Below are 24,669 nucleotides of genomic sequence, written 5' to 3' on the forward strand. Positions count from 1 at the left end.
GTTGGTTCTTGCAAAACACCTCAAGTTTTACTTAACGATACAAAAGCATTTAATAAGCGCCACATCAGTACAGAAAACACACAGCCTATATATAGCTCATCCTTTAAAACCAGAACTGCCACATGAAGTCAGTACAGATTCTTATTTTTACTTAAAAAAAATCTAAGGTACACACCGGGAACTGAGCTAACCAGCAGAACACTGCCCTGGTGGGAAGATTTTGATGGGAAGAAGGCATTGCAGACCCTCCATTCCAACAGAAAACCTAACCACCTGATTTATACAGAAACAGTTCGAGCGAGCCTGCACAAGCACCCCACATGCTGAGAAAAGGGGACCTTGACCTACTTTAGCGGAAGCACACGTAAGCACACACTGGCGGGGCCCCAACAGAGCATCCGCGTTCGTGGCACCAACAACTAAAAAGCATATAATACTTTGATCTTGAAGTGGGTAATCGTGGGACTTCCAAGATTATATCCACTAGGTTAGCCTGAGTATTCATCTATAAAAAATAGTTTCTTTCAAAAATGCTTAAAAGAGTTCTGGAAATGGGGGACTACATCAGGGCCGGAAGACAGTGACACAGGGACTGCAGATGTAAGACTAGGAGTTGACTTGGACATGTAGCTTTTAGGTAAAGGACATCTCTCTTGGGTGACTCTGACAGCCAACACTCGTGGTGATAGGAGCTCAAGTTTCAAGTCCGGCAGATGCTTGAGGAACACCCTAGACAAATGCTCCCAACCAGTGAAACCCCATGAATGCAACACCCCCACACGTGTGCGGGGGAAGCCCCCAGGTGGAATGCTGGACGTGAACTTGTCCAGAGAATCCGACTCAAGCCCCTGAGAGAGATGGCCACCGAGGGAGGAGAACTAGGGTTACAGAACACAAGGGTTTTCTGAAGAAACGGGTCTCAGGAGGGTCATGCCATTTTTTTTTCCTCTATCAATACTTGATGTTAATGAAGAATTGCGGAACAGAGCCGGTCTCCCCAAGATCTATACTTCCGTCGCTAGCTGTAGCTGACGCCTCTCCTGGTACACTGGGCTGATGTTGAACAATGTCATTGCTGGAGGGGACCTAGTGCCGCAGGTTGTTCTGGGAAGCTGGCAGAGAGGATGATTTGCACAGTGAAGTCACCACGAGACCACTGCTTAAGTCCAGGCCCCGGCCTTCTTTTTCCTACACGGGAAAAGAAACAACTTCAAGAGGCAAGACATAAGAACAGTCCTCCCTAGCTCAGAACCCGCCTGGGGAAGGGGGCGCTCGGGGGGGAGTGTGGGGCACCAGGAGCACAGGGAGGGGAGGGTGATTTGCATTTTTGCTCAGCACTGGCCAGGGTCAGTCTTAACCACAGAATGTGATTCCTCAGTAAGGATCCCAGGTCCCGGTTGGAGGACAGCAGCTCACTGACACCCTCTAGGTGCCACTGGCCAGGCTCACAGGGAGAGGCTGAGAGGTGGTTTGTGTTAGACCGTTCTAGAGCATTCTAAGTGGTTCAATGTGACTAACTGAACAGGCAAGAGTAACTTATTAAAAACAGAATTAAAAAAAGGAAAAAACCAAAACGGGTGACTTACTGCTCTGTAGTCCAGAAACATTTCTTTAAAAGCCAGAAAATCGGTAAACGTGAGCAGCATGTCGAATATGTCCCCGGCCACCTCATCTTTGTGGTGCCTGCAAAAGGAGAGGGTGGCTGTTTCACGACCGAATGGCCAAACACTGTCTCTTCAACGCTTCGGTCGAAGGTTTTGAGGCCTTCCTACCCGGACCCAACCACCAAGTGCTCTCAGCCTTGATGGTCAAGCACTGGAAAAAGAGGGTCTTTTTTTTCAGAGCGGAGGAGGAGGGAGGTGAAAAAGGCAAAACACAGAGTCAAGCTCAACTCACTGTAAGGTTGTCGTGAAGGCTGCCATGTTAAACCCAGGAATCCGCTCCAGTAGCTGTTCCTCAATGTACTTTTCCACCAAAGAAATCTAAGTGGGAAGGATCTTGTCAGACCTCAGGACTGCTTTTTTAGAAAGCCTGTCCAAAGAGCCGATCCTATGTGCCAGGCCCTGTGGTGAGTGCTGGGGACACCAAAGAGACCAAAACACAGCTCCTGGCCTCTTGGACTGCCTGGCCCACAGAGGGAGAGGCACTCACAGGTCATTATACTGCAACAACACGCATGCTCTCAGATCAGCAGGGACGGCAGCCGGGCTCCCCCCACCCGTGGCCGAAAGTGAGGAATGAAGTAAATGGCTTTTTCTTCCTGGGCAGATGGGAATCTGTGCAGAACATACGCAGAAGTTCTGGAGAGAGGCAGTCCAGGGTCCTTAGAAGCTGAGGCCTGGCCTGAGGGAACCTGCATTGATTGCCAAGCTGCTACGTTAAGAAAGGAAGGCTCTGGAGGCTCAAGCCCATTCTCAGCCAGATGACAGCATTCCAGAGGCCCTGACCTTGGCAGAGGGGAAACACCCAAGGGTCAAGAATGGAAGTTCCTGGATTCTAGTCTTGGTTTCCATGTTCACCTGATAGTCATACATACCTGGATTAGTAATAGGAAAAGAGTGTGTGAGAGCCAAAAGGTCAAAAGTTAGAAATGCATGGTGTGGTGAGCCCACCAATTGTAACTGAAAGCGGAATTATGATAATCCAAACAGCTTGTGAAATAAAAGTTGATGAAATCATCAAATATCTGAAAAACAGCCCCAAAAGCTGTGTGCGGGAAAGTGACAGGAGATGAGAACTACACCAGATTCTAACAGGATTCCTGACAGGGTACGGTGGCAGATTTTAAAAGTCAAGCAAATTTCAGCATCTTTTGATTCTAAATTCACATTTTAATGAAACTCTAATCTCTGGTAAGAGAAATAGAAATCCACTTACATATTCGTTAAAAATAGGCGTGTAGATGAGTTTATTCTCTTCTGTGTCTTCAAATTCCTGGTAGTACTTGTCCATGAAATTTCTCTGTAATAACTGGAACTCGTCATCTGAACCACAATAAAAAACAACTATTATTTTTAAGTCTAACTAAAAACCATTCTGATTTATAAACAGGCAGGAGTTATATGTCAGAAGTGGTTTCTCAACGGTCAGTCTCCAGGAGAGAAAAGGAAAGGTTTTTCAAGGAAGTATTAAACCCGGGACCCTTGAGTCTGCAGGCTGACACTCTACCCACTTAGCCAAACTGGCTTTTTTTATTAGTATTTTAAAAATTGTAATTAAATATATACAACAGCCCTAACCAGTTTGTGATAAATAGTCTGGGCTTACAGAAGTTCATTTTCCCACAGGGCACAGGGTATCCATAAAAGGCAAAAGAATTCAAAGTATTCCTCAGCATCCCCCAAACCCTCAGACCCACATGGAATGAGAGCTTCGTGGTGAAACACCTGTATTTTCACTTAAGGGCATGACCCTTTGCCACACCTACCTGGACATACAAAAACTTAAGTAATTTTTTCAGACTAACCTAGAGTAGGAGACACAGCTAGTAACACCAAATAACAGCATTCTCTTCCTCATTCTCAGAAGGCTTGAAGTCAATAGACAACATTTTCTCCAATTTTAAGTTTCTCTCTCCCACATATTTGTCTTAAACCTTTGCTGCCAATTCCTTAGTAGGAATTATGGATGCCAAAATGAACCCACAAACAGGAAATAGCTTGTTTGATTCATGCATGTGTGCTATAGTTATGGTATTACTTAGCATGAAAATGTTAAAAGGAAAAACTAAATTGCTCTTCGTCTCTGATACAGAGTAGATCAATATTTCCTGAAGTTTCGCCAAGAGCCCCATAACTTCTAGGTGTTGGGTTTCCTGAAAAGTTCCTTCCTGAGGCCTGAATGGGGGGGATTTGTTGTTTTAAGCAATATGGGCTGTTTGCCTCTAAGACAAATCACAGTAAGACTTAATGTTACATTGTGCTACATTAAAAATTACACACAGCTTGATGTCTTCTCTCTTAAAAATTAACTCCCCAAATTGATTTCAGTGTCCTTAAAAGCACAGGTCTAAGAAGTAAGAGCAAGGCGGCTTACCCATGATAATGTCCTCTAAGTAGCCAACCACAGCGTCGAATTCTGCATCAGAGGCGGAAGAGCTGAAAAACATGCCTGGATTAGGTGCTGTTTCAAATAGTTTTAAAAAAAAAATGATTATGTACATTTACAAGCATGCGCAAAAAAAAAAAAAAAAATGGGATAGCGAAATGAGCGTCCTATCACTCAGCTTCAACAATTAATTAGTCCACCAATTCCAAAGAGAAGAAAACCCACTGAGCGCATCTGCGACATCAAAGATGAATAGCAATGGCTCCACTTTTCAGAAAACCCGATGCTGCACAAAGAATTACAAAATGGGAAGGGGTCGCATAGGACATCTTTAAGGCTCCTCCGCATGTCTTCCCTGTGGGTCCCACTCACCGCATTTTGGCCAGCAGCCTACACCTATCTGCTGGTGAACGGGAACCTGGCGCGGGCGATACCGGCCGGGGAGGGAGCAATGAGACCAGGGGCCCTGGTGGTGGAGGGTCCTCTAACCCGTGGTCGGGCCTCGGCAGCTCAAACCCGCCAGGTTTTGCCGACGACGAAAGATTGGAGGCGGAGGTGGGGGGATTGTGATGGAGGCGTTGGTCAACGCGTGACACCCGCCCTGCACTCCTGTCCTCCGGGCCTGAACCAAGGGTCGCACCAGCGACAGAACCGACCCCGGGAATTGGGGCGGAGCCTTGACAGTCCCCCACCCCGTCAGGAGACCCGTTTCTAAGGGCAGAGGCCGAAACTGAGCGCCAGGGGGCCCGGGCCCAGGCCGTGTCACCTACGAAGACAGCACGAAGCTCTCTTCCTCTAGGGTGTCCATCGCCGCCGCCGCCGCATCCACCCCGCGCAGGCGAGCCGGCCCGTCCGCCTCCTACCCGGCCCGCGGCCCGGACCCAACCTCCGTTCTGCTCCGCAGAGCCCCAACTGGCGTCGGGGAGGCCGTGCCGCCGAGGCCACGGTCGGGTCACGGCCTAGCCACGCGCCGGCCCGGCCTTTGCCCGCCGGGCCTCCGCGTGAGCCTTAGCAGCCGCAGGGGCTTAGCGGCGATTACTGACCTCGGGGCGCCGCGCCCGCCTCCCGTCACCATGGTCACCGCAACCTCTTCCGCTGCCTCGCAACTCCCGATAGCCAATCACAGATGCGCGCTGCCGACGCCAGGGGCGGGGCAAACGGGAGGAGGAAGTGAGGGAAAAGGTTGGAGAGTCGCGTCGGGGGCGGCGCGGGAGGGGGAAGGCGGCTGGGACTCCGTGAGCACCGAGGGCTCGCTGACGTGTTCTCTCCTTGGGCGGCGATTGAATCTCACGTAGCCCCGTTTTATGGAATGAATCCAAGCCAAGTGCCTCAGTTTCCTCATTTGCAAATTACAAGACTTAAGAAGAAGATGAAGTAGTTTAAAGCGGATTTTAAGAGCACTATAAATAGCAAATCTCTTGAGAGGCAATCCTTAGTTTTAGAATCAGATAATTGCCGATTTGCAAGGCAGCTACTCCCTCCCGTGGAAGGAAAGCCTCATCGCAAGAAGTGGATGTCTTGTACGTCATGCATATTCACATCATAAAGATTCGGCAGTAAATGGTTTCTTGGCCAATTAGGCGAGATGAAAGTTGATAGAACCCCTTTGAACAACGCAATCAGAAAAAGTCCCCTCCAATGCTGCCAAATTTTGCCAAAAAGATTCCCTAGAGCAGATTTCTCTTGACTGGACCCCTTGGGCATCGTCTCTTCGGTTGCGTTTATACATCTTAGCCAAGTGTGTGGTGCATGGGTACAGGGATTTGTTATCAGGACAATGGTATCTCAGAGGCACTAACTCTGCGTAGCACCGAAGAGAAGCCAGGCATCCGAAAAGATTTGCTGAGTAACCGGGCCGAGCTCTGTTTAAGTCAAGCACTGGTCACACAGCTCAAAGCAAACTCAGCAAATTTCCTCATGACCTACTTTCTCTATAAACCACTAATTTCTTTTGGACTAAATGAACTTGCCCACTCTTTATTTAAAATTTTTTTTAAAAAAATTGATTTCAGGGAGGAAGGGAGAGGAAGAGAGAGAGAAACATCAATAACAGAATCATCATTGAACGGCTGCCTCCTGCACGCCCCCTACTGGGGATAGAGCCCGCAACCGTGAGCTCCTGGGTGATAGGTTGAAGCTCAACCACTGAGCTACCCCGGCCAGGCCTCTCCACCCTGTCTACTGCCAAATCATGTATGAGATCAGAGTGGAGGGAAAATGATTTCATCTGTTCTGGTCATCTACCTCCATTACAAACCACCCAAAACTCTTAGGGCTTAAAACAATTATTTTGCTCACTAATCTGCACTTTGGGCAGGACTCGGTAGGGACAGCTGGTCTCTGCTCCACTCATCAGTTGGGGCAGGTGGAATGGGCTAGAGGAGCTTCTTGCCAGAAGCTCACTCACATGGCGGCAAAGAGCTTAGTGTTGGCTCTTGGCTGGGAGCTCCGTGTGGATGGTGATTGGGATGGAGGGATCTCAATTCCTCTCTACGTAGGTATTCCCTTGGTTTTTCTCACACCATGGTGGCTGGGTCCAAGAGCAAATACCTCAGGAGACAGGAAGTGGAAGCTGCCAGTCACTTAAAGGCCTGGGACTAGGAATTTGGCACAGTACCACTTTCACTGAAGTATGTTAGCCAAGCAGACACCGAGCCCACCAAATTTAAGGAAGGGACATAAATCTCATTTATAGATGGGAGGAATGTTAAAGAACTTGAAATATCTGAAACGAGGGGGGAGGTGGAGATTATGGGGGGACGTAAATGGTGATGAAAGGAGACTTGACTTGGGAAGAACACACAGTACAGTGTGCAGATGACGTGTTGTGGAATTGCACCTGAAACGTGCATAATTTTGTTAACCAGTGTTAACCCAAAAAATCCAATAGAAGTGCATAAAAAAGTGAAATACTTGAAACTATGATTTTAAAGAAACACTCCAAAGCTGGCCGGTTTGGCTCAGTGGACGGAGCATCGGCCTGTGGACTGAAGGGTCCCGGGTTCGATTCTGGACAAGAGCACATACCCTGGTTGCGGCCTTGATCCCCAGGATGGGGAGTGCAGGAGGCAGCCAATCAATGATTCTCTCTCATCATTTATGTTTCTATCTCCCTCTCTCTCTGAAATCAATAAAAATATATTTTAAAAAGAAAAAAAGAAACACTCCATGGCAGGCGGTGTGGCTCAGTGGTTGAGTGTTGACCTATGGATCAGGAGGTCACGGTTGGATTCCGGTCAGGCCATATGACTGGTTGTGGGTTTGATCCCCAGCGTGGGGCGTGCAGGAGGCAGCCAATCAATGATTCTCATCACTGATGTTTCTATCTTCTCTCTCCTGCTCCCTTTCTCTCTGAAATCAATAAAAATATATGTAAAAAATAAAAATAAAAGAAACACTCCATCATCTCGATTTTATAGATCAGGAAACCCAGGCTTGGAAGTACTTGCATACTTGTGGGAAGTGACATTATGGGGCTGGAATCTGAGAGGAGGCTCACTCCTGTTTCACTCATCTCATCATGCCCTATATAGGGCCCCAATCCCCGACTTGTCAAACAATACTGGGAATCAGAACATGATACTTTTCTGGGGAAAAAACCTGAATGGTGGCCTTTTTGTAGAAACATACATTTACTTGAATATATTAAACGTTTTCCATATTAAATCCTTTGATCGTGGGTATTAATAATTGGAGTAGCAAAAAAAAGTATAATATTTAGAAGAGCGATCATAGTTGGATAGTTTGTTTTCATGGATACATATTCGAGATGGTTGAAATTAATGAAATATTTTCTGCAAGTGAAATTGTTTCTGTCACTGAATCGCTGTTTCCTGGCATTCAGCTAATGGCATCATGACTTTACCTTGCCATTCAAAAAAGGTGGCAATTCATTAGAAACATTTTTTTTTTCGGCTGTCTGGAATCCTGGGCGTATTTCCGGGAAATAAAAAGATATGTTACATGTCTGGCCCTGTGGCTCAGTTGGTTGTAGCGTTGTCCTGTGCACCAAAAGGTTGAGGGTTCAATACCCGTTCAGGGCCTATGCGGGAGGCAAACCCATTGATGCTTCTCTCTCACATGGATGTCTCTTTCTAAAATCAATAAAACATATCCTCCGGCGAGGGTAAAAAAACAATCTAATGCAAATGACTTGACAATACACAAGTAATAAAATTTAAAAATATATACATTACATATTGTTCTCTCTGGTACAATATATCATCAATAAAAGCTTAGCTTTCCATTTCTCTTAAAATGGTTACAGGCCACACAGAATATAGATCCTTGTTTACCCTCTTCCACATAGCTTGGTAATTTTTTTCTCTTCTATGTGGAGTAAATGTCTTTCCCTTGGAAGCAACTCCTAAATTACAACTTTGCTTCCATCCTGAATAATTTAATATTGAAACCCTTGTTTTATGGTCTAGAAGAATTGGAAAAGTAGCCCGGCTGGTGTTGCTCAGTGGTCTCCTTCCCACTACCAGATGTACGCAAGCTCCATGAACAGATCTGTTTTGTACACAAAGTGCCCAGAATAAAGATTTGCTGGATGGACAGTGATTAACCTCGCTTCTTAATTCTAATATGTGATTCTCTCCTACTCAGGGAAGTGGCCCTTACACCTGAGAATATGCTGTCTTAGAACTTTAGGAGCAGGGACCAATGAAAGTTGTGAAATCTTAGTTAAAAAAAGGCAACAAATGTTTTATTTCTTCAATGCAAATTACTGTATTCACCACAAGCTAAGAGAACATATATATATATATATTTATATATATTTTTGAATTTATGGAAGACTAAAGACATGGGAAAAATCCAGCACCCCAACAAGTACGGCCAGGAAGGAAACCAGCACTGAGAGGACATTTTAATGAACTACAAATGAAAGAGAGTGGGGAAGGAAGAAAAAATGTGCATTGAGTTTAAGACACCGTAAAACTCAGAAGACATATTTACTATTCAAGTATAAACTCAGTAAGGACTTGGCATAAATTGAAAGGCAGCTGCTGAGGTACACCATTATAAAGTAAATTCTAGGAATTTACAATTCTACCTTCCAATTTTCTGGGAGAAAAAAACCAAACTCTTGAAGGTCTTCACCAGAGACCCTGAGAGGGAGTAACACTTTTGATGAAGATATAGTCAGCAATCCATGATTGAATTTACCATTCAAAACATGTTATTTATTTAAAACAACAGGAATACGTGCTCTCAGACTGTCTGCTAAGAGTTTTTGAGACTGTTAGTTCAAGAGTTTCAAAGTATGCTACTTCCAAAAACAATACTGATTAAAAACAATTTTTTAACCAAAAAACCTGATTTGATGGTACCTTAAAAATACCTTAAATACCAAATTTTCTCCAAACATTGCAATTAATTTAAGAATTCATCCTGCATTGTTAAAACATGTTTTCCTCACGAAATGTGGGTACTGAAGTTGGATAGAAACACCATGAATGTGAAAATACCACCGATTTTCTGCAGTTAAAAAAAACTAGAATGTTCTTTGGAATCACTAAAATATCAAAAATTTGGGGGTTTTCTACAGTCTGTGCACCTTCTTTTAGGCTCTCCAAATTGCTCGTAGTATTGACCTGTGTGGTTCTAGTTTGATAGATTCAAGTTTTACAGTGCAGTAGCCACACTTATCACACCGCTATCTCTGACCAACGGGAAGTTATACTCAACCCAGAAATGCTGCTGTTCACTCCTCCATAATGACCTTCTGTCCAAATAAAACTTCAGAATATGAGACAAAACATCCTGTTAAACAATCAAACGAACCCAACAGGGAGAAATCCGGTGTGGTCCCAGCACTCGCGAGGTGCTGTCCCCTATCGTTTTCATGGAAGTACCACAGGCCTCACTTGTTAGCATTCAGCTTTCCTTGGCCTTGAAAAGAATTTCTCAGGGCTGGCAAGTTGGGTTAGATTCTAAGAGAATTTTGTCTTTGACAAACTACCACTTTTAGCATAAAATCTGGCCATGGCTATAAGTTTCAATGTGCGTACAACTGATTAGAGATGGTTTTTTTCTTTTTCTTTTCCACACTGGCTGGAATTGAGTAGAAATAAGTCCGTGATGCCTCTTCCTGAGTGTCATGAAATATGAGAGATCTGTCTGACTCTAGACACTATTTCTTTCCGACACAATGGGCAGGTCTCCAGTTGCAAGGCACAATTCATGCACAGGTCACTGTGGAGAAAGACAAACACTGGTTAGGTAAATGCATCAAGAGGCCAGACTGATGTGATCAACAATGTTAACAAGCTTATTAATTGAAAGAGTAATAGTTCATGGCTAATAAAATGAAGTACATATGTAAATAAATAACAAGTCTCCCTCTCATTTCCTCCTCTAATCTGTTTTGGGTTTGTCTATTAAGGAAGCTGTGCTCATATTTAAGATAGCTGGTTCTAAGTTTTTAGATTTCAGCCTTCATTCATGAGCCCTTATTATGTGCAAAAACCACTGAGAGGGCCCAAGAGTACAGAGATGAATAAGACCAGATCCTGGCCCGACTGGCGTGGCTCAGTGGTTAAGCATCAACCTATAAACCCAGAGGTCATGGTTTGATTACCATTCGGGACACATGCCCAGGTTTCGGGCTCCATCCCCATTGAGGGGCGTGCCGAAGGCAGCCGATCAATGATTCTCTCTCATTATTGATGTTTATATCCTCTTTCTCTCCCTTCCTCTCTGAAATCAATCAATCAATATATATCCTATATAATAAAAGCCTAATATGCTAAGTGTCCGGTCATCCAGTCAGCTGTTCAACCAATCAAAGTGTAATATGCGAATGATATGCTAAGGCCACTCAACCACTCGCTATGACGTGCATTGACCACCAAGGGGCAGACAGTTGACGGATCAACCAGTCACTATGATGTGCACTGACCACCAGGGGGCAGACGCTCAATGCAGGAGCTGCCCCCTGGTAGTCAGTATGCCCCCATAGCGGGGAACGCAGCTCAGCCAGAAGCCGGGCTCATGGCTCATGGCTCTGCGGCAGTCAGACATCCCCTGAGAGCTCCTGGACTGCGAGAGGGCGCAGGTCAGGCTGAGGGACCCACCCTACCCCAGTGCACGAATTTCGTGCACCGGGACTCTAGTATATACTAGTATATAAAAGACCAGATCCTGCTGTTTGTTTGGGATCTTAATATACTTACGGAGTAAAGATCAAAAAGGGTATTGAGATACCCAACCTTTAAACTCTGCACTGCCTGTGAGGCCCTGATAACTAAAACCTCAAAGTGAGGAATTCTTGGCTGCGGAGTAGATATCAAGGAGCAACCATAGCTGGAGCCACTGTACCCTTCTTTCAGGAGAGACTGGTACAGAAAAGGGTGAAATGAGGTACACTGAATGCACTTTCCTTAACTGCCATTAGATAACAACACATCTCAAAAGACAGCAGAGGAATAGAGGCAGAGTCAGGGCCCAGGCTGAGGCACACCTAGGGGTGACAAACAGGTCCATCACTCCAGGCTCTAGACCCTGGGAGGCCTGGTGGCTAAAGTTACATCAAACATAAGAGCAAGGTAGGGCACGGGCTGTGCTGAATTACAGGGAGCTGCTCACATATAGTCAGCATGCATGCCTGGGCCCGCACACTGCCAACCCCTTTCTAACCCTGGCTGGGATGGCATTCTTGGGGACTGTCCTACTTGCTGATCTTGCTGATGTTTAGCCACTCTGTTCTATAGGGTCTAGGCTGCCCTCTGCGTTCATTTCAGACAACTGATGTTTGGTTAGATGGCAGGGAGGCCCTGCCTGCTCAATGGTTAGGAGTATAAATAATAAATATATGAGGAGACTCTACAACTAAGAGGGACTGCCCACGAAGCTCATAAATAACATTAAACGTTTCACATTTTGAGATTTGAAAATACAGCACTGAGAAAACAAAGGCCTTCGGTATGAAGCAGCTGCTATTTCAGGTATGTTCTTGGAGACAGCCATGCATTACTTGCCCAATTGAGCTCCTCATTTAGCCCACTTTAACACAGTAAACTTGATGAACAGCTATGAAACTGGACACTCTAAAATCAATTCAAGGACACGATGAAACTCTGCCTAATGTATCGTACAAAACAGGAACTAATCACACAAGCCCTCTTACCTGTGTCCACATGGCTTCAACTGTGTGTCTGCTACCTCATCGCAACACAGGGAGCAGCAGTTTTCCCGGATACTGACTTGCTTCAGCAGAGCAAGACGCCTGTGCCTGAGTGGAAAACACAGCGTGTCAGAGAGTGGGCCCGTGAGCAGTGAGGCCCAGGAAATGCTTTGAAAATGCTGTGTGTTGTGAACGAAAGAGGGGCTACACATGCCAAAACCGGTTTGGCTCAGTGGATAGAGCGTCGGCCTGCGGACTGAAGGGTCCCGGGTTCGATTCCGGTCAAGGGCATGTACCTCGGTTGCAGGCACATCCCCAGTAGGGGGCGTGCAAGAGGCAGCTGATCGATGTTTCTAACTCTCTATCCCTCTCCCTTCCTCTCTGTAAAAAATCAATAAAATATATTAAAAAAAAAAAAAAAAAAAAAAGAGGGGCTACACAGCAGACATGACCCGCTCAGGGCCACAGAACAGGACTGACAAGTAGTGACTGACTATCCACACAGGATGAGCTGATCATAAATTCCTCACTGGGCAGGTCACCGTAGGTAGTCACATCCCAGGCCTATTGATTCCTCAGGAAAAGGTTAACCTTTACCTTAATTAGCCCTGTCCATGTTCTTAGGCATCTGGGATACCAGAATTTGAAATGTTAAGAGTAATCTTCTTTTCTAACCCCTGGGTGGAGCATTTGCAACTCCTCAGAGTTATCTTGTTGCCCACATACAACCTCTAGTCTGTAAATGTTAAATGGTAACCATCCTGTACCTACCAACCCTAGGACCCGCCTCCTCCTTGCAGGTTTTCTTGGTGTATGTGCAATGTGTGATACTGTCTGATTTTTATACCCAGTATTAGTCAGCTCAGAACAATTATTTGGAAGTGCTCTTTCCTTCTGGGTTCTGCAACATTTTAAATAGCAGTGAAGTGATCTGTTGCCCAAATATTTGGTGGAGTTCTCCGGTGAAACCACCTGGGTCTGGTGCTTTCTGGGACCATAGCTTTTGATTTCTTTCAATTAATTTTGTAATAATTGTTTTGTTTCTACCTCTTCTGGGATGTGTTTTGGTAATTTATATTTCCTAGGAAGTTGCCATTTTACTCAGGTTTTCAAAAAAACCTGAGTATGAAGCTTCATATTTGTATAAAGCTGAAAAAAGCTTTAGAAACGGTTATAATTTCTCATGAGATACACGAGGCTGTCTGGAGCTGGTCTGTAGACTCCTTACCTTGGCAAAATGATTTTCTCTTCAGCTCTTAGGAAGGCGTAGTCATTAAAAGTGCTAAATTTCATAGATGGTGGATATTTAAATGGTTTTGCTCCAAAATTGAACTCACATTGTTGATATGACATGAAACTAGCTGCAGCAAAAAATCCAGATCTACAGAAAAAAATAAGCAAGAGGTCAAGAAAATTCATAAAAACAAAGCAACGCTCACATGTGAAGTGGTTTTCAGAAGTTGGAATGAGTCACATCCTAACGGAAAGGGGGACAGGATCTCCTGCCCTTATCTTCCTATGTCAAACTTTGAGGTAACTTGACGTATGATCAAATGGGTCCCCAATTACTTGAAATAAAATGGTTTCCCATCACACCTGACTATATAAATGGACAAATTTTTTTTTTTCTGGAAAAAAGTACATTCTGGCCTGGCTGTGTGCTCAGTGGTTGAGTGTCGACCTATGAAGCAGGAGGTCAAGGTTAGATTCCAGGTCAGGACACATGCCCGGGTTGCAGGCTTGATCCCCAGTGGTGGGAATTCAGGAGTCAGTGGGTCACTGATTCTCATCATTGATGTTTCTATCTCTCTCTCTCTCCCCCTCTCTGAAGTCAATAAAAATATATTAAAGAAAATAAATAAGATAAAAATTTTAAAAATTAGCTTTCTCAGAATAACAATTTTTTTTTTAAAAAGTGCATTCTGTGCATGTCCTCAAGTTTTTGAATGGGAAAAGCTACTTACACAGTAGACGAAAAGACTTGCTTCTCAGGAGGCAGCTGGTTGCCATTTAAAAAGAAGATCATTTGCTTTTCATTCAAGTCTAATAGAAATCCTACCGTATCTCCTGCAGGATAAAGCAAAGCACTGTTAGGATGAGGGTGTATACCACTGGGATTCTGCTAAGTGTCTTAGGGTTTTATATATATACTAGAGGCCCAGTGCATGAAATTCGTGCACGGGGGTGGGGGAGTGGGGGGTGTCCTTCAGCCCAGGCTGCACCCTCTTGCAATCCAGGATCCCTCAGGGGATGTCTGACAGTTTAGGCCCGATCTGGTCAGACACCCCTCTCGCAATCTGGGACCACTGGCTCATAATTGCTTGCCTGCCTGCCTGCCTGCCTGATCACCCCTAACCACTCACCTGCCTGCCTGATCGCCCCTAACCACTCTGCTGCCTGATTTCCCCTAACTGCTCGCCTGCCTGCCTAAATGCCCCTAACCGCCTCTGCTTCTGCCCCCAACGCCATGGCTTCATCAGGAAGGTTTTCCGGAAGGACATCTGGAATGATGTCCAGAAGGTCGTTCTGCTGTTCAGTCTAATTAGCATATTACGCTTTTATTATTAGATTTCAGAGAGGAAAGGAGAGGGAGAGAGAGAAACATCAATGATGAGAGAGAATGATTGATTGGCTCCCTCCTGCACACTCTACATTGGAGATCAAGCCCGCAACCTGGGTATGTGCCCTGACTGGGAATTGAACCATGACCTCCTGGTTCATAGGTCAACGCTCACCATGAGTCACACCAGCTGGACAAGTTTTTGCTTTTTAAGTTGTTAAAGGTGAACACATGAAATTATACAATGATGGTAAGAAAAATAGACACTCACTGCTAGTGGAGGATAATCTGGTAATATAGAGCAAAACATTGACAAAATGAAATTCTTTATCCCCCTTATCAGAAGTTCCACTTTAAGCATTTATCCTGAGAAAATCCAAAATGGTTCATATTTTTCTATGATAGTAATTTTAAAAGGTTAAAATGTAATTATCCAACCTTGGGGTATTGATTAATAAGTACAATTATGTAACATATTTACACCAAATTTTAAGTGTTTTTTAAAATATCTCTGGATGGTGGAATTACAAGGGATTTTAAGTTTCATTTTGCTTCCCTCTTCTAATTTCCAAAATTTGATAATAAACACATTACTTCAGTAATCCTTTGTAAAATTATAAAAAAAACAAATTACACAGTCTTTATAGACAGTGCCTCTATCTTATGTTCTGTTAAATGAAGTTTTATATACCTTCTTTAAGAACCTGCAAGCCATTCAAATGAAGGCCTATGTTTGATTTTTAAGGCTTTTTTCTTTCCTCCACTATCACTTTAGTTACTTAAGTGGAGCTGTCCCTGCATGCAGGGGTCAATTTCCTGCTCTCTTAGCATACCTGAAAATTCAGTTCACATTTATAATGCAGACTGGGGCAGGAAACTGGGAGAGAGAAGGCTTGGAGAAGGAGCTGGCTATATCCCCTATCTAGCTCCAATGCTGGGGATAACATCTTTGCAGAGGATCCATCCCCTACCATTTGATGCTATGTCTTCAGAACCTGCGTGTGTGTGTGTGTGTGTGTGTGTGTGTGTGTGTTGGGGGTGGGAGTGGGGGAGGGTTGGGGCACAGCACCAGGAGGCCCCTGAGAATATCGCCCTCTAGTGCAATGGTGCTATGGCAGGGAAAGCCTGTTTTCACTGTATTTAGCCAGGGGTGAAAAGACTCAATAACCTTAGATCCTTCCATCTAATTGTTTAACAAACCAACTGTGTGGCTCTGACTTCCTGCTTGAATCTTTCACTAATAAATGTTTTCATGAGTCCAGGGTCTTAGATACTGCAGAGTGGATGGAACAAAAATGGAATGGGGTGAAAAAGATCATACTGTTGCTAAGATACATTCCCGCAAACATCCTAGAGCCATGACTGAGTTTCTGGAAGCCTGTGTCTCCTGCAGCATCCTGAGGTTGCCGTCTGGAGAAGGGAGGCCGAGCAGATGTGTTTGAGGCCAAAAGTGCTCAAGCTGCCCTTAAAGGCTGCGCCAGAGGTGCCCAGCATGTGTCCCTGAACAGTGCCTATTCCTCAGCCATCTGGTCTCTGAAAATATCCTCATTTAACTGGCATCACACTTTCAGTATCTTCAATATCTCCATAGCTGCTTTGATTCAAAACATATACCCAGAGAGGAAACTAGAATTCACATTAATCATAAGATGATCATTTCCCACTAAATTAAGACTTTCGTATTCTGAGATGTTTTTGCTGAAGGAAGGGCTCCACCAGAGGTGAATTTACCAAGTGAATACCTTTCCCATCCATGGCAGGGGATGTGAAGGTGAACTAACCCTCTTCACACTTCATGTTCTTCCATTAAAACATTTTAAGGCCCCACAGAATAGATGCTTCATAATAAGTAATGTCTTGACCTAATCGCTAACTTCATGATGGAGAGAAATGAATACCTTCTTTCCAGCACGGGTGCAGGTGAGGCTTACTTCTGGCATTGTACCAAATCAGCTGCCGACAGCCATCGTAAGCACAGGAGTACTCATCGTCCCCAATGCCATAGCCTTCCTGGAGGGAGACAGGGCCCAGGAGATTAGCAAGGCCTGCCGTGTTGCAGGAAAAGTGTGTTGTTGTTTTCTTAAACATATTTTTATTGATTTCAGACAGGAAGGGAGAGGGAGAGATAGAAACATCAATGCTGAGAGACAACCACTGATGGGCTGCCTCCTGCAAGCCCCCTACTGGGGATCGAGCCCACAACCCCGGCATGTGCAAACCTATCTAAAAAATAAGAATCCTCCACCCACTCAGCCAAAAACTGCCGCCGCACCCACTGGCAGTCCTCAGGGTACTCACATGATTGAGAAATTTGCTGTCTCGGGTGGCCCATCCGATCTGCATGACACCGGAAGTAATCACGGTTACTTCGTAGTACCACACCCCAGCATCCACACAGAAGGTGCAACGCACACTTTCAAAAGAGGAGGCATCACAGCGAGCCTGGCAAAACCAAAGAGCGAGACAGGCCCCCCTCAATGCCTGAAGCCCACCAAAGACACTGACAGCTCAGGAGGCTGAGTTTTTCCTTCTGAAAGCTTCTGGTGGACCACTGCCTCCTCCTCTGCGCACCTCAGTGACAAAAAGCGCAAAGCCGAGTGAAGCACACACCAGGTCGCAGTTTTATTTCCAGGGAGTTCTAGCAGGACCAGAAGACCTCAAAGACGGCGGCAGTAAGAGGTAGTGAAGGCTCCTGGCTTCATTTTTAAATACCTACAGAGCTTCGCTCTCACAGTAGAATCTTTTACAAATGCATACACATTGCCTTAACCTGTACTTGATATGATGGAGGAAGAGAAGGATACTGAAGGGTATAAGATGCGGTACCTAAAAATAATTGAAAGCAGAAAACTACATCAAGCATTTGGCAATACGGAAGATCAAAGAGCTGTCTGCAGCCATTCTCCAAACAGCTCTTTCATCTTGACATGCCTACTGCCCATGGTGCCTTCTATACATAAGCAGCTTTCTCATCAACCTTCACAAGACCAGCAGCATTTCCAACACATAGGGAGGAGAGGAAGCACTGGCCCCAAGACAACTGGCTATGTCGGGATTAATAAAAGGAAGGGCCTCTTTTAGAAACACTCGTCTTTGTACCTTTAGCTGGATAACGTGGCAGAGATGAAAGACGGACATATTTAAACCAAACCGTCAATAAATATCATAGTGTTTCCTATACGTACAGCACTATGTGGGATCTAAAAGGGTAAATGATACCCAACACCCTCTCTCCTGTCACCTGGACCTCTAACCACTCTCTGAAATGAAATAAATGTCCGTCTCCTCTGCAGGAAATTGCTTTCGTTCGGAACCAGGGCATGAAAATGAAAATACAATACCCCTCCCCCCAATATGTGCAGCAGCTTTACCTCCAGGCCATGAGGCGAGATCTTCAGGTACTCGCTGACATCATTGCTATTCAGCATGGCCCTGATGCTATTCAAGTCCACTTTCTCATAGGTCAGCTGCCTACCTTCTTTCAAAACTGCAAAAGAGAAAGTGTCATGTTTCTAAGCCCCACTGTTGTGGAAAGAAATAGTGCTGTGGCTCAGTGTCATGCCTGTTCAGAAGCGGAGGTGCTCAGGAGCGGCAGGGTTGGTGGGGGGACTTACAGCCTTGGCTTTGCGGCTACACTACCCTATGACGCTAGGGAAGGCAGCACTGCTGGGCTTATGCTTTTGCTCCCCATATTCATTACAGGAAAGCCTCAGAGATACTGTGGGTTCTGTTCCAGACACTGCAATAAAGTATTGCAATAAAGCAAGTCACATGAATCTTCTGGTTTCCAAGTTCAATAAAAAGAGGTCTGTCTGTATTTTATATGCAACAAAATCTGAACTGTAGTTTTTCAGGATTATTCTTTGACTGGCAGAACACAGGCTGTGCGCTAAGCCAGCCCCCACGATGTTGCGGTAGCAGCAGGGGTTACATGTCCGCTTCGGCACAGTGCTCACTGTGGATGGGAAGTGAGGAGCTACTGGTAATATTGTTTTATTCTAGCAGCCCTTGGAGGAGAAGAAGAGAAAACTCAGGAGCAACCCTGTTGTGTAGGTAAGACATGACTTGAGTTTTGTTTTTTTTAAATATTTTTTTAAAACATATTTTTATTGATTTCAGAGAGGGAAAGGGAAAGAGAGAAACATCAACGATGAGAGAGAATCATTGATCGGTTGCCTCCTGCACGCCCCCTACTGGGGATCAAGCCTGCAACCTGGGCCTGTGCCCTGACCAGGGTTCAGAATTGAACCGTGACCTCCTGGTTCATAGGTCATTGCTCAACCACTGAGCCATGCCAGCTGGGCCATGACTTGAGTTTTGAAGAGCCAAGATGGGACAGAGAGAAGAGTAAAGAGAGGAAATGCCTAGTGAGGGAACAGGCCCAGAGGTAGGAACGATGGGGACCTGCTTGTAGGACAGCAGGAGACAGTGTGTGCTGGGAAGAGTTGATCACGTAGTGCCATCTGATTAATGGCCTTGATGCAGCAGGAAACAGGGCAGCAGTAAAACTTTTAGAAGGGGAGAGTGCTGGAACCGGAAGCATTCCAAATCATGCCTGTCTGAAGGGCCCCTAGAACATGTTTCTGCTAGAATACAGCCAACCTACAAGTAGAGGTCCTATAAGGAAAGACTCATGCTCACTGTTACAAACGGAAGGCCAGTGATCCTCTGTAAGAAATAAGTTTGGGCCCCAACTGGTTTGGCTCAGTGGATAGAGCATGGGCTTGCAGACTGAAAAGTCCCAGGTTCAGTTCTGGTCAAGGGCACATGCCTGGGTTGCGGGCTTGATCCCTCCCTAGTAGGGGGCGTGCAGAAGGCAGCCAATCAATGGTTCTCTCTCATCATTGATGTTTCTATCTTTCCCTCTCTCTTCCTCTCTGAAATCAATAAAAATGTATTAAAAAAAAAAAAAAAAGAAGAAGTGGGTTTGGGAATGGAAACTTACAGAGATTGTCTAAGCTCCACTGGGCACAGAAACCAACTTGACGTTTCAGATAATCGGGATCATGGGTCCAGGACTCCAACGTGACAAGCCGGTTACTAATGCTGGATTCAGAGATAGTCAACTTATTTTCACCTGTTTGGAAAGACGTAAACCTTGAATGGACCATGAAAGAGTAAGATGATTCGCTGGACAGATTAGTGGTGGGAAGGAGTGAGGAGAGGTAGAGAACTTGGAGACTAGAATAATGACATAGCTCAAGAGCTCTGCTATTTTCTAGAAAGTAGCAACCTCATCGCTAACTTTTTAGCTACAAAAAGTGGGTAATCATGGTCACCAAGTTTTGATTCTCAGGTGAGAACCTCTTGCTTTTGTCCCTGGTACATCTCACTGGCCTTGAGGTGTCTACACAGACAAAAACAGGATGTATGCATGTTCCATGGGGTTCCAAGCGTAAACTCATCCAGTAACTGAGAAAAATCAGATTTTTAACAACCGATACATAAGATCATTAGTGCAAGAAGTCACTATACCTACTTGTCTGTGCAAACTTTTCCAGTGCGATAAGTGCAAAAAGCATGACTGTGGGGTGGGACTGTAACTTCTGAAAGACAACAAAAGATAAAAAAACAAAAAACAAAAACATCATTTCCCTGCAGAGGCGGCAAGTTATCAACTTCCTCTTCTTACCCAACATGTGCTAGATTTTTGTTGGAGCAGTCAGAAAAGTTTTCCTCATTCCAGGCCTCCATTATCCCTTTGCTAATACTGTTAGTAATGAAGAACCAAGACAGAGTCTCTTCGAGGCTTATGTTATTTTCTTGAGGTTACGGGGTTCACTTAGAGTTATGGAAATTTCAGAAGTATCTGGTTAAATGCACTATGTTATTTTACTTAGTAGCATTTACGTATATTAGGGCTTTATTAAATAAAATAATACTGATTCTTACATTCATTTAAGCAAGCCAAACAGAAACCTAGAATTATAGCAAAAAAATGACTTTATTCAGCACCCTAAATGGAACAATTCATCATTGCTGGATTCTTAAATAATAACGAAATTAACAACCAGTGGCTTAGTTTTCAATCTGTCCTCTGAAAGGAATGCCACATGCCGATGGCAGGTGGGAAAGCAAGGGAGTCCTTTCAGTTACATTTCAGGTCACGTCCCATGAGCTTACCTATAAAGAAAGGGCTACCTGCTTAACATCACATCTCACAGCCATGCTTTCACACAGCTACTAGGAGCTCTAGGACATCCAACGAGCCCACTCACTTCCCTGGCGCCCACCTAGGTTCTGCGAAGCTCATATAACCACCATCCTCCCCTGTTGCAAGCCTGCTCAGCACCCCACTGTCTGGCTTTTTGGGCCCTAGGCCCTCCCCTCTGGCTGCTCAGTCTATGTCCTCCTGTCTTTGAACACTATCTTCCAAGCAGTCAATTCTCTGTAATATGCCAGGAACACGGTCTTGTCTGTCTCTGGGCTCTGCCAGCGAGGTGCCGCTGGCCCAGAACTCACTTCTTTCTCCCTGTGTGCACAAGCAACTCCTAACCTCACCATGTGGCCCACGAGGGCCCATCCTCCTCAGGAAGCCTGTCGCCCAGGACTCTCCCGCCGGCACCACCCACAGCTCCCACCTCCTATCACCTCAGATCTCGCAGCACGTGGTCTGAAGGAAGCGATTTTGCCCTTGATCATATCCTGCCACAACATGGAGGCTTATTGTCTTGTCTGAGTAGTTTTGTTCCCTCAACTAACCAGGAAACTTCTGGAGGGCAAAGAACTGGTATACAACTCCATATCCCCAGAGTGGCTCCCTGACATAATATTGAGTGTTTTAAGTCCACATCACATAGTACTGAAAGAGGTCTTTCAGATTTTGAAGGCCAATGCTCACTGCAAAAATAACTGAAAAATACAGAGCAGTCAAGACTGCAGCCCAGCAGTGTGAGGTCTGACAGTAGAGGCACAGCAAACCACAAGCTTCCCAGACAATACATCAAATCCCCAACAACAGTTTTAGGAGCCTTAGTGACGGGGACAGGAGAAGGACTAGAGATTTAGATACACTAGGAGTCTGACCTGCACATTTCCTGGTTTGGAATGCCATGTAATTTTGTTTCCCTGGGGCGCGGGGAGAGGGGACCCCTACTACCATTTGCTAGACTCTAAGGACACACACACAAAAAGTCAATCATAGCCGCTATCTTGTGACTACATTTAAAACCAGCCCAGCCCAGCTGTTTTTGCTTGTAATAAATTCCTATCCCACCCTCAATTTTTTTTTTTTTTAACATAGGAGGGAATAAGCACTCAGGAAACACCTGCAAATAAAATTTATAACATTTATAACTGATTCCATTCTCTGTGCCAATGGCTAAGCTGGCAATTTTAGAAAAATGCACCATTCTAAATGGCTAAGAATAACTAGCTTTGATGTCTCACTTACCAGACACTGTAGCAAATATTCCAGTATTCCTGGGCTAAGTAAACCTATACTTGCAGGACCTAGATGAATACAACAAACACTGGGTATAATTAAATGTGCCATGTTATTTTTGAGCAGTAACTAGTAAAAATACAATAGTTTTGGTAGAACTCTTACCAAGCACTCGCCTGCACATGATCTTATTCAAGCCTCTTGCTCTGAGGTAGGGACTAGTACTATCCCCAAATCATAGATGAGCAACTGAGCCCTCCCCCGGTGCCCCCCAAGTGAAGTGACTTACTCCAGGCCACTTGGGGAGCACATGGCAGAGCATGAACCAGCACCCATTTGTTCTGATTTCGAATCCATTGCTCCTTCCACCACATAAGACATAGTGAGCTAGTCCCCTGTACTTTAATGTTAACCTTCCTAAAATGGGTACTATTCATAAAAAAGTTAAATATCTGTTTCTCTTCTCAGGAACTGCTCCAATTTAAAATTCTTTTTCCTCTCCCCCTTACCTTTTATGTCTCTATCACCTAGATAAACTTTATAAAGTATGTGCACATATGTACGTTACATACATACATATAGAATCTTTATGTTAGTAATACTAAGCTCAGCCTTTTCTCCTATTCTTAATTTTAAATCAAGTATGTACTACTCGTTCTTTTAAATTTTCCTCTGAAAATCCTCAAAGCTTAATTAGATTGCATTTACCTCCGTGGCCTTTGTGTAATTTTTTTCATTATCCCTGTCCCTCATTTTTGCGGGTGGGGGGAGATTCTTCTTTCTGGTACCATTATAACTTATTAGCCCTGCCGTGAAATCTTCCCCTTAATGTCAAACAACTTAAGATCTTCTTGGTGGAGCTTCCCAGAGTTACCTGCTAGTTTCTCGGCCAAGCAGCCCAGGACAGCAGACGTGTTTCTGTGTTTGGCAGGATGACCTGAGTCCTGGCAGGCTACTTCTCCATTTAAATTCAGAATTTCTGTCAATTTCTGGAGTGCATCCTAAAAACAAAAATGAACAAGTGGATTTGATAAATACACTACTTAGTTTCCCCCCGCCCCCGCCCAAGATAATCCTCATAGGCAAAAGCTATAAAAAGGTGCTAACTCAGAATAACCATACAGAAATGATATAATGTTACCCAATATATCATTATCGATGGGAAATATTATTTGATTAACCTGAAAGTTGTCTCACATAAATTGCTAAATTCTATTCCATTCAAAATGTAACAGTCATACCAGATATATGCTATATACTCTCGAATCATGAAATCATTTGGGTAGACTAAATCTACCAGTGCCATTATAATTTATAACAACAGGGTCTAGTGATGTTGAAGTAAAAAGTTACTTTAAAAATTTTTATTCTTTTACCAAGCAAGAATAAATCTCACCAGAGCTTTTGAGACAAATTAGGATAAAAACAAACCTCTTATAAGCCTAAGCAATAGTCAATTCATCAGTGACTTGGCCAAAGACTCTTCCCTTTTGTCCACATTGTTTTGCAATGTTGGGCCTTAAGGTCTGAGGTTTAAACAAATGAAAGATGCCAGAATCCAGCATTTTAAAAAAAGGATTCCATAGAACACATGGACTAAGGCAATGAGAGTTTGAACTTTGGTTCTATGTAAGGGATAATCAAGGTTATACAATCTTTAATGTTTGAATAAGACTCAAAAGTGCTTTCAGTATAACAGTTTTTTTCTTAATAGAAAATGTGTAAAATTTTTGTTACGAGGAATTTGTTTAAATATAAGAAAATCAGCTCAGCAACTGATTCCTCTCTTCTAGTTTCCAAAGATTGTATTTTAGATTAAATGCCTCCATTTTTAAATTTTTAAACTAAAGCTTTATAGTGAGCCATTGATAGGAGAATGTAGCATTTCATTAGTTTATATAATGAAATTAATACTGAAAAAAAAACAAAAACAGATACCATAAAGAGGAAATGCATTACATCAAATAATTCTTTGTGGTCATTCATCCTGTGTTTAAGCACAGATGACAGTTTCATAAAAGATAAGTATTAACTTACTTTAGTGGGCAATGGACATTCATCTAGTAACAATGTTATAACAGCTGGTCCCAATGGATCTTCCAATGGAATAACTCTAATTAAAGACTGGACAACGTCCAACCATCCTTCATCTAAGAGCAAATCAAGAAGATTACATGATGGAGCCACTATTTTAAAAATGTGAAAATACATAACCTATGACCCAAGATGACTTCACATTAAAATAGAAACACTGTTGGCCTTCATCCTGTAACTTTTTAGCAGCTAAAATCTGGCATGGACATAGTCATCAATTGCTAGTAATCATGGTAGAGTCAAAGAATCCAAAGTTACAGGAGTCTGGTGATTTTTTGGCAGCTTTATTTGGAGGAAATTCAAGCTATGGTCCCAGGTTCTCAAAATATGATTTAAAAAGTTTTTGGCATTTTATTTATGACATAGGAGTTAACCAAGAAGATTAAGTATCTGAAGTAGTTGGCTCTATTTTCAGAATTATATTTAGCAAATTGAGGGACAAAAATGATCCTTCCC

At 44.0% G+C, this 24,669-nt stretch overlaps 2 protein-coding genes across 4 annotated transcripts in view; both read right to left on the bottom strand.

Moving 5' to 3' along the window:
• Nucleotides 1-3: 3 nt before the first annotated feature.
• ARL2BP (ARF like GTPase 2 binding protein) lies at nucleotides 4-5,528 on the bottom strand. Of its 3 annotated transcripts, none has more exons than XM_080645720.1 (6): nucleotides 5,091-5,528; nucleotides 4,036-4,097; nucleotides 2,878-2,984; nucleotides 1,897-1,982; nucleotides 1,587-1,683; nucleotides 4-1,188 (listed from the first exon to the last, which is right to left on the bottom strand). In XM_080645720.1, the coding sequence occupies exons 1-6, from the start codon at nucleotides 5,120-5,122 to the stop codon at nucleotides 1,087-1,089; spliced, it is 486 nt and encodes a 161-aa protein (XP_080501846.1). In that variant the 5' UTR covers nucleotides 5,123-5,528; the 3' UTR covers nucleotides 4-1,086. The 3 variants fall into 3 exon arrangements, with proteins under 3 accessions (XP_080501846.1, XP_080501845.1, XP_080501847.1); XM_080645719.1 differs by having other exon boundaries at nucleotides 4,818-5,117; XM_080645721.1 differs by lacking the exon at nucleotides 5,091-5,528 and adding an exon at nucleotides 4,814-5,055.
• Nucleotides 5,529-8,894: 3,366 nt separating this feature from the next.
• Nucleotides 8,895-24,669, bottom strand: part of RSPRY1 (ring finger and SPRY domain containing 1) — a 31,380-nt gene continuing 15,605 nt past the window's right edge. Inside the window, exons 4-15 of the mRNA XM_080643723.1 lie at nucleotides 24,157-24,269; nucleotides 22,994-23,120; nucleotides 22,129-22,187; nucleotides 20,215-20,281; nucleotides 19,681-19,812; nucleotides 18,107-18,222; nucleotides 17,034-17,177; nucleotides 16,634-16,745; nucleotides 14,140-14,242; nucleotides 13,404-13,556; nucleotides 12,179-12,283; nucleotides 8,895-10,245 (exon numbers count right to left, since the gene is read on the bottom strand). Of these exons, the coding sequence (XP_080499849.1) occupies nucleotides 10,149-10,245; nucleotides 12,179-12,283; nucleotides 13,404-13,556; nucleotides 14,140-14,242; nucleotides 16,634-16,745; nucleotides 17,034-17,177; nucleotides 18,107-18,222; nucleotides 19,681-19,812; nucleotides 20,215-20,281; nucleotides 22,129-22,187; nucleotides 22,994-23,120; nucleotides 24,157-24,269 (1,328 nt within the window). The 3' untranslated portion in view covers nucleotides 8,895-10,148. The remainder of the gene's footprint in view (nucleotides 10,246-12,178; nucleotides 12,284-13,403; nucleotides 13,557-14,139; nucleotides 14,243-16,633; nucleotides 16,746-17,033; nucleotides 17,178-18,106; nucleotides 18,223-19,680; nucleotides 19,813-20,214; nucleotides 20,282-22,128; nucleotides 22,188-22,993; nucleotides 23,121-24,156; nucleotides 24,270-24,669) is intronic.

The sequence above is a fragment of the Plecotus auritus genome (assembly GCF_963455305.1).
Source record: "Plecotus auritus genome assembly, chromosome: 10".
Taxonomy (NCBI): Eukaryota; Metazoa; Chordata; class Mammalia; order Chiroptera; family Vespertilionidae; genus Plecotus; species Plecotus auritus.